At 35.8% G+C, this 15,144-nt stretch overlaps 1 protein-coding gene across 1 annotated transcript; it reads right to left on the bottom strand.

The window, feature by feature from the left end:
• Nucleotides 1-821: 821 nt before the first annotated feature.
• LOC139147638 (F-box only protein 15-like) lies at nucleotides 822-13,779 on the bottom strand. The gene is made up of 15 exons (XM_070718784.1): nucleotides 13,361-13,779; nucleotides 12,709-12,876; nucleotides 12,101-12,205; nucleotides 11,671-11,795; nucleotides 10,981-11,073; nucleotides 10,452-10,661; nucleotides 9,508-9,643; nucleotides 8,354-8,436; nucleotides 7,701-7,756; nucleotides 7,089-7,187; nucleotides 6,014-6,129; nucleotides 5,605-5,666; nucleotides 2,949-2,986; nucleotides 2,048-2,127; nucleotides 822-1,655 (listed from the first exon to the last, which is right to left on the bottom strand). The coding sequence occupies exons 4-15, from the start codon at nucleotides 11,787-11,789 to the stop codon at nucleotides 1,566-1,568; spliced, it is 1,182 nt and encodes a 393-aa protein (XP_070574885.1). The 5' UTR covers nucleotides 11,790-11,795; nucleotides 12,101-12,205; nucleotides 12,709-12,876; nucleotides 13,361-13,779; the 3' UTR covers nucleotides 822-1,565.
• Nucleotides 13,780-15,144: the final 1,365 nt, after the last annotated feature.

Genomic DNA, 15,144 nt, shown 5'->3' with positions numbered 1-15,144 from the left:
GGTCTCCGAGCCGTTGACCGCGCGCCCCTACCGATCTCTGCTGCACGCAAATTTAAATATTCCAAACTCGGACTTCTTTCAGTTCTGCGCGCGCCCAACTGGCTAAATAAACGTGGCGGAAATATTAAACGGATTGGAGCAATCCAGCCAGAGATCGCACTTTCCGCACACTGGCAAAAATAATACATTATACACTAATAAAAATAATAAATAATTTGCTAAAACTTTGGCAATCGCATCTGCAAGGCTGACAGCCGTTGGAGCATACATTTTGAATCATCAATTTACATCTCTGTAACCTAGAGCAAGGTCTATGTTTTGCAAGTGTTCACGGAATCGAGGATCGATATTGAAACTAGTGTACTATTCTTTTATCTTATTTTTTTTGGTTCGAAGTATTATATATAAAAAAGACAGAAAATGTATATCATGGAAAACGCGCAATACCTAAAAAGTTGGTGAAAACCGTCGCCTGTGGCAGAGATAAGTGTGGCTACTGCTGAGACTCCCTAGCTAGGTTATAATGTTCCACGCCGCTACAATCTCTGTCCGGAGATTGCTGAAATGCTTTACTCAGATGGATTAGTAAAGGTTAAATTTCTTCACAACTCAGTTGTACACGTAAATTCAATCTGCAATGTTGTTATTGCAATGGTATACTCTTTTCAATAATGGATCATAAAAGAATCGGAATTTTGCTGTCATTTTGACATTCCTATTTTTTTGTAAATTGCAAATAAGAATGAAATGGCTTCTCAAACTCATAGCTATGTCCTGAGAGAAAGCGACAGAAATTTGAAAGAAATATCATGGCGCATAAATATTCAAAATCTAGTCCTGTATTCTGAAATTTTCATCCTCACATGAGTACTGGACAAGGTTTTCACATGCAATTTATGATTCTTCCATGACCTCTTAAACTGCGGCTCGAAATAAAGAAAATTCCATTGTTCTTAACAGACATCAGTGGACGGAACAACATATCACGCTTTTGACATTATTTTTATCCATTTTGTACCATTGATGTGGTCAGGTAAACTGTTCAGCAGGTAAAACATAACTGTAGAGCGGTCTGCAAAGCAAACCTTGAGCCCTACTTACAGACAGCTTAGGTCTCCAAGACAAAGAGATAATCTCAAATATTGTATTTACAAGAAACATACTTGCATGCTATGAGCTAACAACTGAACTGGCAAAGTCAAAACCTTGCTGAACCGCACAGTAAGGTTGTACTTGACATTAATAATATCAAACACTAACATTATCCGAGGTTATGGCTGGTTATGAAAAGTATTTAATTTTTCCTATTCACAGAAGACACCAACTGTGACTTTCTTCGTTTTCATTGTTGCGCAGTAAATGTGAATACTGACAGTACTGTAGTAGCGAAGATCACTTCATCAACCAATAGGCCTAGGGGACGGATATCCAGCCAGACTCTCCAACTCCAACAATACTTTTTCCATCTACCACTTGAGGGCGCTCATTTTGAAGCCTGTGATAGTAAAGGCTTGTCCATAAGATGTACAGCACTGTTCACAGATGACACCCTACGATGGGGATTATCAATACGATGTCCCATACCATATGTTGATGGCAGTCAATGACACATCAAGAATCACGCTAACTATGGCATACTGCTCTCTTTCCTCAACCTAACGTGATAAAAAAAGCATAAGAACGTCAAAATTAAGAATCACAAAAATATTGTAAATATCTGAAATCCTCAGTTACTGAAAATGTCATGTTTACTTCCTTGAACTTTTGACCAATTAAGGAGATTAAAACTATTTTCATATTATCTGTAAGTATTAAAATGGCCTTGAAACAAGCTAGAGTCATGGCCCGAATTAAATTCTTCAAGTTCATGACTCCAAGTGTACACAGCCAGCAATGTCAAAACAATGGACGAGGCCAAAAATAGAGGATAATGCAAACCATATTAGGCATAAACATTTATTTATTTATTCTTCATCAGCATTGATTCTATTTCAATTTAGTAGGGAGTGATTCTATTCAATAATTCAATAATTTCTTGCGTACTTACCCAAATCAACTGCATATGAATCTGTCCCATGTCGTCTTTGTAATCTATGAAATAGTTGTCTCCTTCGTAGTGATAATTTACTGCAAAGCGAGATGGTACAAAGAAATGGCATGGTCAGATTTTCATAGTTTGAGAGAAAAGAAAGTCCACAATGGTTTGAAGACTACTTTCTTTAAGAAAAAAAAATTAATGCAAATCTGCTGACAAAATTCAAAGTTGTTCAAACAGAAAGACTGCTCTTGAATAACATAAACATGTAGCTGATCAAAATGTCAAAAGCCCTTGTTCAATTTTTTTCGGAAGTCCTACTAAAAACAGTAAACACCGCCTTGTATTTTGATACTATATTTAAAATGTTTTTTTAAAATTCAGAGCAATTTCATTTGTCATGTCCCTGATACACTATGGAAGTCACCAGATGAAAGTCACCCGAGAATTTTGAACTAAATTTTGCTGAATATTTTACATTTGTCAGATTTACGAATGATCATGTTACGTACAAGGGGGAGGTATTTTGGTAAGATCTTGTTCCGAGATGTGACTTATACTGCTTTCCTATGAAACTCTAAAGGGCCAGTAGCTGTGACTTTTGATGATATTTTTGACAATTTTTTGTTTGTATGTTAATTGCAAGTTCCTTTTCTACTCCTTAAAGCATGTTGAAACAGCTACTATGTTATTCTTGACTTTGGAAGAGAATGGTTCAAAGTTTCCTCACTTAAAGTTGTAGCATAGTTTAAGTCAGTCACAGACAAGGTGTCTGTGAGTCAGTCAATGTCAGGGTGAATACTCTGCACAGTTCGTGCCAGCATCGCGCTGTTAACTTCAAGTTGTGTCTGCTGGCAATAAGAGTATAAAGTTGGAATATTCTGAAATATCATCGATTATCAAAAATTCTCACCTTGAGCTTCTGTTGAAGGATTCAGTGTGACTGGAGTACTGAAATGAAATGAAAACTTGATTATTGAATATAAATTAATGTATCTGTTCTGACTGTGTACAGTCAGAAAGCAAAGAATACATCCGTTGCAGAGAGGAATACCAGGGCTTGCAGAAAAAGACATTAGTCTCTGACCATATTCATGAATAATCTTTTTAATACAGCTGAATGCATGTTAAGAATAACTGTTTTTGGTATGAAGAAACAAAGGGGATACTAATAGAATGTACCTACTGCAATTTTGTTCACGTGCTTGCATTAGCCATATGATGACTTTTCAAAGGGACAAACTCCCTTCTTTTGAGCATTTTGTCATGAATTTTGTTTGATAGAAAAGTTGCCGTTTGACTTCTTGAAAAATGATGAAATACTGGTCAGCTGTGCACAACTTCATCTGCTTGCAGCCAAACAGGATTAACCCTTTGAGTGCTGTAATTTTCTCCCGCCAAAATTTTAGTGCAAAATTTTACCAATTTTTAGCTCACGTGTTGACACACGTGGGCATATGTCGCAGCGATGTCTGTCTGTCTGTGTGTCTGTCTGTCTGTCTGTCTGTCTGTATACTCAATATCTCGAAAATGGCTCATCAGATCAGAATCAAATCTGGTACATAGATTCAGTTTGCAAATGGCAAGAACTGATTAGTTTTTGGTGGGTGTGGCTTGCTTACTTTTTGCTCATTTGCATAATTCATGATTTTAGAAAAAACTGATATATATTGACAACGACCACACACAATTTGATGAGATTCGCTACAAATGTTGATCACACCAAGATATATCAGCTTTGAAAGATATTAACGGGTGACTTGAAAGATAATTACTAATTTGCATGTTTAATGAAATTTCCTAATTAGGAGTATATATCTGAATTTACCCGATCAAAATTGACGAAACTTTGTATGCATATTGAAGATACTATGATTTAACCTTATTGAAAGTCATTGAGCATTTTTACTACATCCAAATCCCAATATATATTTGAAGTTACATGACCAAAATTGATGAAACTTGCTATGTGCATTGAAGATACTATAATAGAACATTATTAAATGTAATTCAGCATTTTTACATCAGCCAATTCCTAATTTGCATATTTTATGAACTTTCCTAATAAGCGGTATTTATCTGATTTGATGAGACCAAAGTTGATGAAACTGGCTATGCACATTAAAGATACTATGATAGAACATTATTGAAAGTCACTTAGCATTTAAACTTTAGCCAATTCCGTATTTGCATATTTAATGAACTTTCATAATCAGGGATATTTATCTGTATTGACTTAACCAAAGTTGACAAAACTTGCAATGTACATTAAAGATGCTACGATACGACATTATTGAAAGTCATTAAGCATTTTTACTTCATCCAGCTCCTAATTTGCATATTTAATGAATTTTTGAAATTAGGGATATATATTTGAATTTACATCATCAAAATTGATGAAACTTGCTATGTACATTAAAGATACTATTATGTAGGCTAACATTATTGAAAAGCATTAAGCATTTTTGCTTCAGCCAATTCCTAATGTGTGTATTTAATTAACTTTCCTAATTAGGGATATATACTTGGATTTATTTGATCAAAGTTGGCATAACATGCTATGTACATTGATGATTATACCTGGTTATACCAATATTGGAATCATATCGCACTTAAGTTTTCATGTCAGCTAATTTATAGTTTGCATATCTAATGAGCTTTCAAAGTTTGGAATATATAGTTTGAAGGACTTGACCAAAGGCAATTAATTACACTTGCTATATAAAGTGGTGATACAGTGATAGCAGTCAAAGAAATTAATTATTTTTATTTCAGCTAATTACATATTTGAATACTTAATGACCTATAGAGTTAATCTGTGGTGAATATTGATTATTATGTTGATCATAATTATTTCAATGAAGTTGCAAATATGTGGCAAAGGTTCAAATTTACACATAACTGCAATATATAATGAAACACGTGAGCATTTACAGTTAAGATCTGGTATGAATTTTTCTGTAATTTTTTTATAATTTTGGACCAAATGGACATCACATTTCATTGGCTACATTTTTTTCTAAAATTTTTTGACAAAAATGTAAGAAAAATTGACTAGGGTTTATCATATAAAGGGGAGAAAAATAGACTTTGGCGGTCAAAGGGTTAAACATTCAGTGAAACATTTTTAGGTCTTTAGGGTAAATTCTTGTTCTGTTTTCAACTCTCATCATACACGGCTGAACATACACTGTATCAAAAAGTTTGAAGCTCATGCAAACTTTTTGTGATGAAACCTTATTTGGTAGTGCCTTTCATGTAGACAGGGATAGCAGTTTTCCCTTACACTGACAGTGTTTATTTTGTCATAGGAAAGCAAAGTTGCTACGGAAGAAATTCATTTTGTCAAGAGGTCACAACCAAAATCATCCGCCTGCATTCAAAGAAGGAGTAATTAATTGAATTTATGCATCAGCATCATTATGCAGACTGTGTGAATACTGAGTAACTTTATGCAAGTACTGTATTCGATGTACTCTTGATATCATGAAAGGATCAATAAAGGGCATTTTTGTCCCTTTGAGAAGAGCCCAACAGTTTTGCTAACCACATAAAAACAAACATCTCACCTGATACACCACATTGGTTGGCACTGATCATCATGTAAGGTCACATCCAGGATACACATATCCTGTGACAAAAATGCCAGAAATTGTCAAGCTAATAATTGACAGATGCTCTCAAGACACAATGGTTATAAAGTCAAGACCTCTATAGGCCTAACTAAATTCTAAGTGTCATCATATGCATTACAGACTCCGAGAAGACAATTGATTTGTAAAAGAACTTCTACATCATAATATCTAACTTTATATGGCATCAAAACACTGCTTTGAAAATATTGAACTGTGCCTCTATCGCAAAGCTATGCCCAAATATCTGTTGCCGTCACCATAGTGTTGGTAATCTTTGAACAAGTGTGAATGCTACACCTCATGAATATTTAATTTTGTCACATTTTTAACAAATGGCACTTACCTGAACGATCCCCTTGAAGACATCAGTTTTCCATGGCATATGGATTTTCTTATTGGTGTGGGAGTGATCATAGGTGACATCGGATCTGATAGGTACTAGCCTGGCATATCTGCCAACTGAAACAAATTAGGATTTCCAGTGTGAAAGACAAAACAATCATTCTTTACTCCCAGCCCTCTTCCTCCTCTTTCTTCAGCCTTGTTTCATCACTATTTTCCTGTCCAACCTTAATAAATGGCCAAAAACTTTTCACTACAGCTGAATAAAAAATTTGTGCATTTATATTAACATGCCTCAGAAAATTTGGGTTGGCAGGTTGGAGGAAATTTTAAAAAGTTTTTTTTTTGTTGGCTGAGACCTATAAAATTAAGAGAATTTACTCAAAATTTTTTTCGCAAATGGTAAAAAAATGTCTAGGGTCTGTTGTTTTTCACGGGGTAGATAGAGGCACCAGAAACACACACATTTTTTATATGTACAAATTGAAGATAATCACAACTTGAAATTGTGCACTCTATAGTGTATCAGCCAGTTTTACACACACTGTATCCTTATAGAAATGTTTCCCAATACAGCTGTTACCAAATGACATCATTATTCTTTCATTAATATGCAAAAAAATCGTCCTCAAATTTAGTTTACATTTTTTGGACAAAGTGCATGCAAGAACAACAAAAAAACAATTTAATGGGTGACTGCCCATTGTCTGACAAACACTACGAAATACATTAACAGCTCAGAATACAGGCTGCAACAATGGCCATGCATGCAACACTGACAAAATTTATCTGAATTTCTAGCAGCCGATTACTCACATGTACAGCTTTATATAGTCATACACCTGCAACCCTGAACAGTCCTATTCTGACACTCCTTGAATGTAACTAAATATTATGATATGTATATAATATAATGGCATTATAATATCATAATTTTTCTGTCACCTGACTTTTGTGAAAATGAAGCAAAACGCCTCAATATTCTCACAGAATCTTTTCTCTGGGATACACACAAAGTGCTCTGTACGTTGTTTAGCTGAAGGGTGAACTATATTGTAGTCTGCACCATTTCTTACCTAAATTTTGTTTATCACAATGAAGCTGTTGAAATTGCTGGCCCCAGTACACGGCTCTCTGGTTCCTCAACTCTATGGTACAGCTATACCCATGTAAACCTGACAAAAACAAGACATTCACATATGAAGTAAAATATATGTATATACATACAAGCAAAACCAGCAGCTTGAGTATTAAGATTCATCATATATTACACAGAGATCAGTGAACGCACTGTTTGTTATAGATACATGTATATTGTACCAGTATACTAAGGTTTATTATTGTTGATTTTTTGGGTACAGCATGTTCCAAGAATGGTTGTCCTCAAATGTATACAACACTACTTCAAAGACACTAATAAGCCCGTAGTGGCTTGGTGTTCTACACATGTCATAACAATAAAATGATTACAACTACCATGATACAAAAGTGTGCATCAAAGAATGCAAGGGTCCATAGCAAACAAGCTACCATCAGAGAGTCTATCTGGTTGTCATTTGAAATTGTGGAACCATCATGGAATTTTCTTAAAACATTTAGAAAATACATTTGTACCATGCTGTTGTTTGGGTCAAAAATTGTATTGACTGTAACAAAAAGAATGATCATTGATTTCAAAGTAATCTTACCATATTGTGTATCCACATCATCAAAAGGAGGCTTTGACAGTTTAGGAATGTACATGCTGAAATAAACAAACAAATAGAAGAAATATGAAATGAAATGTATCTATTTTCTGTAGGTTTCATGCAGAGGTAAAACAAAATTGAACTTTAGACAATTGCAAAGTTGTGAATAATTTGCATTTATGTATTTACCTGGTATAGAAATTTCACTAGATTTTGAAATTGGAAAGTAATTTTAGAACAGATATTCCTGAGATCTAAAGGAAGATGCTCTTTGAAGGATTGCATCAAACAGTCTCTCCAGATATACAGAAGTTTAATTTTTCTTCCTGACAACAGACAAGCCAGTCCTAATGTTCTAGTTGAAGTCAGGGGTACATTTTGTCACAATGTGCAGTTTTCTTTGTCAAGTTGCCTGTAGCGACCTTTTGTTCTAATTTAAGCCCCCAGTTTTCAGAAACAAAGTATCTTAAATTTTCAGTGACAAAACAACAGTGAAACAATGCTCCAAAATATCCCTCTTCCAATAATTTTCAAAATTAAATTGCAAAGGTATTTTCATCATTGCATTTTGGGGTTTATAGTTATAAAAAGGTATATTTTACTACAGTCTTAGGGAGTGAGTTATGTTAATTGAATAAAAGTGATATTTTCACCTGTCAGAGGTTCCCATGGTACTTCTCTGTACCAGCTGATGGCTGTGTAAGGACAGTGATACAAACGCTAGCCCACCTCCTTCCTAAGATACAAAAACATACCAGGTATAAGATACAATATGTTCCTGTAAAAATCCTATCCTCTATCCTACGTAATGTTATTTTACCCTTAACAATTTGACCACAGATGGAAATTGGGACTTTCTCAATCTCTAATAATTTGACCTACCAATAATAACAAGCTGTTTTGAACATTTTATTTTTGATAAAATAAAGAAGAATACAATGTACAGCACAGAATGTCTAACTTGGGACTTCAGAAAAGTCACCTTTATGTGTTTCAATCATCCAAGATGGTACGCATATCACTTATGAACTGTCAAAAAAGTTGAAATCCCTAATAATTGGACCACCGAAATTATTTTGGCTTTGTCAATTTTCTAATAATTCAACTATTTAAAATCAAAATTAATTTTTTTCTGGTCAAATTGATAGGGTTTTTACGGTACACTTTAAAATTTAAACTAAGTGGTCTCACAATTACCATTGGCATGTGACTTTGCCAATTCTATTCATATGCCGTTCTGTATACATATAGGAGCAACATTTTTTGGTTTCATGAGAGGAATGTATCGTTCTAATTCAAACAAAGCTGAATATTTGAACAAATACCCATGGAAGATGTCTGTAAAATTAAAAAGTTGCCAACTAACAAAAAAGTTCAAAAGAGGATTATGAGAATAAGGTAAGATAAATCATTGAAGGGATCATGGCCGATCTGCAGCCGCTCAGAAGCTTATAGCTGATTGGCTGCTTCGAAAAGAGTCATTGATGTCAAAGATATCCAGCCAACCAGAAAGCTGCTAGCTTTAGTGACAGTGCACACTGCCAGAGGATCAGTTTGATCAGTGTATAGTTGTCATGTCTTGGTCTTACTTTTCACTGAAATCATGTTTCAAACTTTCTGGTCTTACTTTGTCAATCTGTGCCATTCAAATAATCTTTACTGACTGGTGAACAAAAAAGAAGATGAAATGTCAATAATACACTGATGTGTTTTTTTTTTTAATTTATTTTGCTAATCTCACTGTGAATACTCATTGTAATTTGCATACCCTAAGCAAGTACCACTGAACAGTATTATGGGTATTTACCTTCCAAGTGGCTAACATAAGGCCATGGCCCAATATGTAAATATCGACAGTGTTATCTTGACCATCCGGTGACCGCCCCGAAGACCACTTGCTTCTGTCAAGGTCATGTTGCAGCAACAACGACCTTTGGCATGGACTGGAAATTCAGCCAGCAAGAAAGAAAAGTGATCAGTCACACACTTCACAGTGAACACAGTGTGGGTAAGTTAGTTAATATTTGTTCACAAAATGAAAATTATGCCATACTTTTACAGCATCCTTTCGTTTGATTAACTTAGATTTCTAGTGCAAATCTTTACATTAAGGTAACACAAGACAGATACTTGGAGAGAAGTCCGTTAAACAGACATATTTTTGTGTGGCATACCTACACTTTTTGTGAATTCGCTTAATTGCACAGTACTTGGCAGTCATTATTATCATTAAATTTTTAAAAAATTGAACAATATCCTTTCTGTCTAATCTCATCAGGAATATTCTTCTTTAACCCTTCCACCCTATTTCCCTATGGAGAGGTCCCATTTTACCGTAAAACAATGGGATTGGACCAAACAATTGTGGTGAAAGGGGTATGTATGTCAAAGAAACACTCTATCTGAAGCAAAAAAAACAACATACTTAGTAGTACTCATTTACAGCCAACATATCTGAAACAGCATATGGCTTGTGTGCATAACTTGTTAATGGCATGGAATGGAAATACAGGGTTAACTGTACTGGGTATAACTGACATGGGCAAAAAGATTGTACATCAACTTCCATGATTTGAAATGAAATACAAACATTAACATTTAGAAATTTAGGGGACAAATGGATCCTAGAGTTGGCAGCTAAGGACGCACACTTTGAAAACAAAAGTGTCGTATCTTTGCCATGCATACACCATATAAAATCTCTCAATGGTCATGAAACATCTATAGGTAATAACTAGTGGTATAACTCACCTTGTTTTCATTGCATTACCATCACTGCCATAGAAGACCGGAGCTAGGCCATACACGGTCAATCTTTTAAGATTTCTCAGGGGCAGTGACTCTAAACTGTACCACCTGACAGTGGCTGACATGGGAAAGAAGAAGACATCGTTCTGTGGTAAGATGGTCTCTTTGCTGCTGCGTTCAGTCACAACCAGCTGCCAACTCACTCCAAGTTTTCTGTATATTGTAACAGGAAATATTGAAACCATAATGTTACCGGGAGTATTAAAGTGAGCATTTCCAATTTTGTTAGCATTATAATTATTTTACAAATTTCAAACTCAATTTTCCCAAGAAATTTTAAAATTTTGGCAAAATTTGAACAAAATTATTTCCTGAATCTCTATTGTTTATCTTTGTTAAACTTTGAACATCAACATATTTAGTTTCATCACAAACAGTTTTTAGGTGTTTGCCACTTTTTCAGAAACTTGGAAATTTTGATATGGAGTACAAAAAAGTGCTGGTATGAAGGTGGGAGAGAACGATAACTCACTGTACTGCCTGCTGAGTGTGTGCTGGGAGTCCAGTGTATGGATGGACTTTCTTCAGCAATGACTGCACTCGACCATTTCGGACATTGACACACCTGATTGATGAATGGTGAAATGTGGAAAAACCTTATTACTGCATGGCATGTGGGTTTTTTTCCATTTTGCTTGATCCAAACCCATGATGTGCAAAATTTCAAAGCTACGGAAATGATTTGAAGGGCCTATGAAATTGACTCACACACAAATATCAGGATCATTCTAAAGTGCCCCTGGTAGTAATACGTTCACGTTTGCAGTTGTTTATTGCACACATTTGATGGGTAAACTTATAGTGTGAAATTGGCATGTTCCAAAAGTTTGACTAGTTGACTTTTTTAGCCTCTGCAAAGATTGCCCAATCTTTTCGTATATATGTCAAGTATTTCAGTTTTGTTTTGTGGTTTGCAATTTCTAAGTTGAATGACAGTAGGGATCAATGCTTCCTGCTTTGTGGTCCACTACTGCCAGTGTTTTACCCAGTGTGAGGTAAGGTGGCAAAAACTGCTGATCTGAAGTATCATTCGCAAATCACAGATTTTAATGGTCATGCAATCTTTTTGGTCAAATGCCAAGATCATGAATAACTCTGGATTCCAATGCATGTATAAATGCAGGAACGACCATTTCACTGGCCCTTTGAGAGCATTCTTTACCTTTTAATACAATCTCTCTTCCACTGTTTGGCATCACCATCACCAAGGATGGTTGTGACTGCTTTCCAGATTTCTTCTTCTGAGCATTTACAACATAGATTTGATAGAGTTTCCTCCATAACACACTGGAGGAGAGAGTGAGCGATCATATAACAGTTTTAAGTCAAGATAGTTTCTTCAAAAGAACACTTGAGGAAAGAGTGAGCGGTCATCAAACATGTTTATCAAGATAGTTTCTTCCAGAGCACACGAGAGGAACGGGTGGTACTGCATAAGGTCATAGAGGCCCTCAAACAGATCAATTTTCATAAAGAGCCTATCAATTATCCATTTTAATGCCATGTGCAGTTTACAAAATTTTAAAGAATCGAATGAAATCATTTTTTCTCATCCGATGTCCTTTATACTTTATGTCATCCAGTAAACTTACTTGTCATTGGCCAATTTCAACCACCTTTTACAAACACTGGCACACTGAAGTAGGTCACTTGGTCCAAGGAACAGGAACACCCGGAGTATCATTTCACTTGGAAGACTGTGATTGGGATGAAAATTGGAAAGAATGAAAGCAGAAAATGAATGTTAAAGGTAGTTTGTGCAACGGAAATGAATGACTTCAGATTTTGCTCAAACTTTCCGATAATAAACAAACTTTCAACAATTCTCATTCAAATAAGAAATGAGAATCAACCACTCTCTTAACAAAATACAATACAAATCAAGGATCACTGTGCAAATTTTTTGGAATTATTAGAAATAATGAAAAATACCTTCTCAGTTACAGGTAAATGGAGCTTTAAATGTCTGTTAGAAGTGGCACAATTTTGCACCTGTAGCTACAAAAAAAAACAACTGAACCTATATACACAGATTGAAAGGACTGAAAATTTGCATACTTCCCCTTTTGGCCACTCCATTATTATGATGTTCAACTTCAATACAATTCCATATATGGCTATTTCTAAATTTGTTGAAAATGTAGTATTGGAGACAAAAAACACAACAGCTCATATTTTTCATACTGGCAATAATACTTACCTTTCCATGGTAGGTTTCCTCCTTGGCACACTTGTTCTTGTGACAGGAACTTTCCTGCCCATGTTTGATGACGAGGGTCTTCCATGTTGTTGAGGTTTAACAGATGAAGTGGCATTACTGCCTCTTACATTGGGCCTATCTTCCCTTGAGGTGACATTTTCAGTTGTTCTGGAATCAACATTATAAGGATATCAGTTAAATGGTTTTCATCTGAGAGTCTCATTTCATACATAATTGGCTAAAATTTATGATAAAATAGTCGCAGTTCAATCTTAAGGGAAACTGGTGTCATTGGAAGGCATCAACCAAAGTGAAGTTTGGGGAATGGTCACCAACCTTCACAATAAACTTGACCTCTCATTAGGTCAATTGGGTGATTAGGCGAGTGATTGACAAGGATAGAAGTAATATTACCACGGTGAGATGTACGCACTGACTGTGCACTGAACAAAATACAGATAGCAGTTGCTTTATCTACATTTGTCCATGGTAGGAAATGACACCCACATGCAAAACCTTACTAAATGCTTCGTATTGAACATGGATGGTAGTTTGTAAAACAGAAAATTCCAATCGCATCTCATTTTTATCACTCTCCTGGGTATCAGTCATGGGAGCGATGTTGCCATGGAAATAACGCTTCTCTGCTCACCTCCCGCCAGTAGTACGTTTTGCACTTGATGTTGTCGCAATCTCATGGTTCCTCACCCTTTCTTTGGACGGACTCTTTGTTTTGTGGGCCTTGAGATATGACTTTAGGTGATCGTTGTGTCTCGCAGATGCCATCCTTCGGCAAGATCAAGACAAGTTGTAATAACACTGTACAGACTAATATTATTCATAAATGACTTGAAAATCTGTCACTTAGCAAGGTACATGGGACTGTCAGCCCCACAAACTGCAGCAGACATTACTCTTCGTATACAACATCAAGAGATTTTGGCCTGCGTAAACAAACCAATGCTCAATCTTTCACTGTTCATCCGTACCATCTGCCTCAACTCTTTGATTGAATGAGTTTTATCCAGTTTTACTGTTGGCCGAACTTCAAAACAGTGGAATTTTGCCCATGCGCAATGTACACAGGTCATCGCACATGCGCTAAAGGTAGCGTTATTTTCGTAGGCGAAATAACTCTGCAGTTGCCGACTTGCTCGTAAGAAGATCAACAGTACCTCACAAATTTCTTCCAAAATGACCGACATCAAGAGAGATATCGCAGTTGATAACTCGGACCCAAAAAATGTGCAAGATCTCACAGCGTTCGTAAGTATTTGATTTAATGTTTACCGCTCAACATGGAGAAATGGGAAAAAATTCCGTTTAGGGTACACGTTTACATTTGTTGTATTTTAAAGTTGCCGGTGTACAGTGCAAGGTTGAGGGAACCACAACTTCAGCTATAAGGTAGCAGTCGTTTGGCATCTCAAAAGTTACTCTTCATATTCTCTCTTACTCTTATACAAACTAAGCACTTGCGCTGATGTGTTTACGGTAACGAACTCGTAAGTGGGGGACAAGGAAGTAGAGTCTATTCTATTCCAGGTGTAAAGTTTGGCGGTTGATGGCTTGACATTTGATATGCCAGTCAGTGTCACCCAGTTTGAGGTTTTTCTGTCTTTTCGAATCAAATTTTGGGTTCATTTGAACCACCTGAAATTTTAATTTCATTATAAGAGACCAGCGTTTTAGACATTGGACGAAAATCTAATGTGTTTTTTTCGAGTTTCGAAAAATAGTAAACCGAGAGTTTAATGCTATAAAGTTTTGAATTTCAAAAAACAAATTTCAATCCTCAGAATTTGTGGAAGGAATGAACCTCAGATTTCGAACACCTCAAAATATCTTATCTGAGTCAGTATGCACAAGAAAATACGTTCTTAAAATATCCATTAAAAATCAGAAACTAAATCATTTGTACAAATTTTATGGTCACATTTGTGAAGTTCAAGTCGTGCGACACACAGTCACTTCCACCTCCTTTGGATGCATGACTGTGTACACATAATCCTCAAAGAACATGTACCTGTCCCTCCCAACTTCAAAACCAGCATGTATAGAAAAGGTCTTCTGCAATTCATCTTTCAATAATTTTCCTATTTTATATAATATTTAAAAAGCATTTCCTCTCATAGCAATAGTGCAGCTGCTATTCACGTACATGTAATTTGGATAATCTTTATGAATCAATTTTCTTAGTGAGCACCGCAGAGTAAACAGTGAGAAACATGTTCTGACAGTTGTCTTCATTGAGCCAAGCCATTACTATGACATTCACTAAGCAGTGGGGATAAATTTCCCAGGGCCGAGACATTGTCATGCAGAATGCCTTTTATTGGCATTTCAACACAATGCGCGGGTTATTGTCTGACTGCACACTGACAACGTCCTGTCCCACTGAGTCCGAGACTGGCATATCAATCACTGTGTGATAGG

Source organism: Ptychodera flava, chromosome 13 (genome assembly GCF_041260155.1).
Source record: "Ptychodera flava strain L36383 chromosome 13, AS_Pfla_20210202, whole genome shotgun sequence".
NCBI lineage: Eukaryota > Metazoa > Hemichordata > Enteropneusta > Ptychoderidae > Ptychodera > Ptychodera flava.
Note: the sequence above shows the minus strand (reverse complement) of the source record. Positions and strands in the feature narration are given on the sequence as shown.

What these genes read in the sequence shown, in the direction of transcription:
- LOC139147638 (XM_070718784.1), bottom strand. Translation starts at nt 11,789, where the DNA reads ATGGAGGAAACTCTATCAAATCTATGTTGTAAATGCTCAGAAGAAGAA. An exon ending in AAGAGAGATTGTATTAAAAG is followed by an intron (nt 11,074 to 11,670) that starts GTAAAGAATGCT and finishes TTCATCAATCAG; the next exon opens with GTGTGTCAATGTCCGAAATG. An exon ending in TGATGTGGATACACAATATG is followed by an intron (nt 7,188 to 7,700) that starts GTAAGATTACTT and finishes TGTTTTTGTCAG; the next exon opens with GTTTACATGGGTATAGCTGT.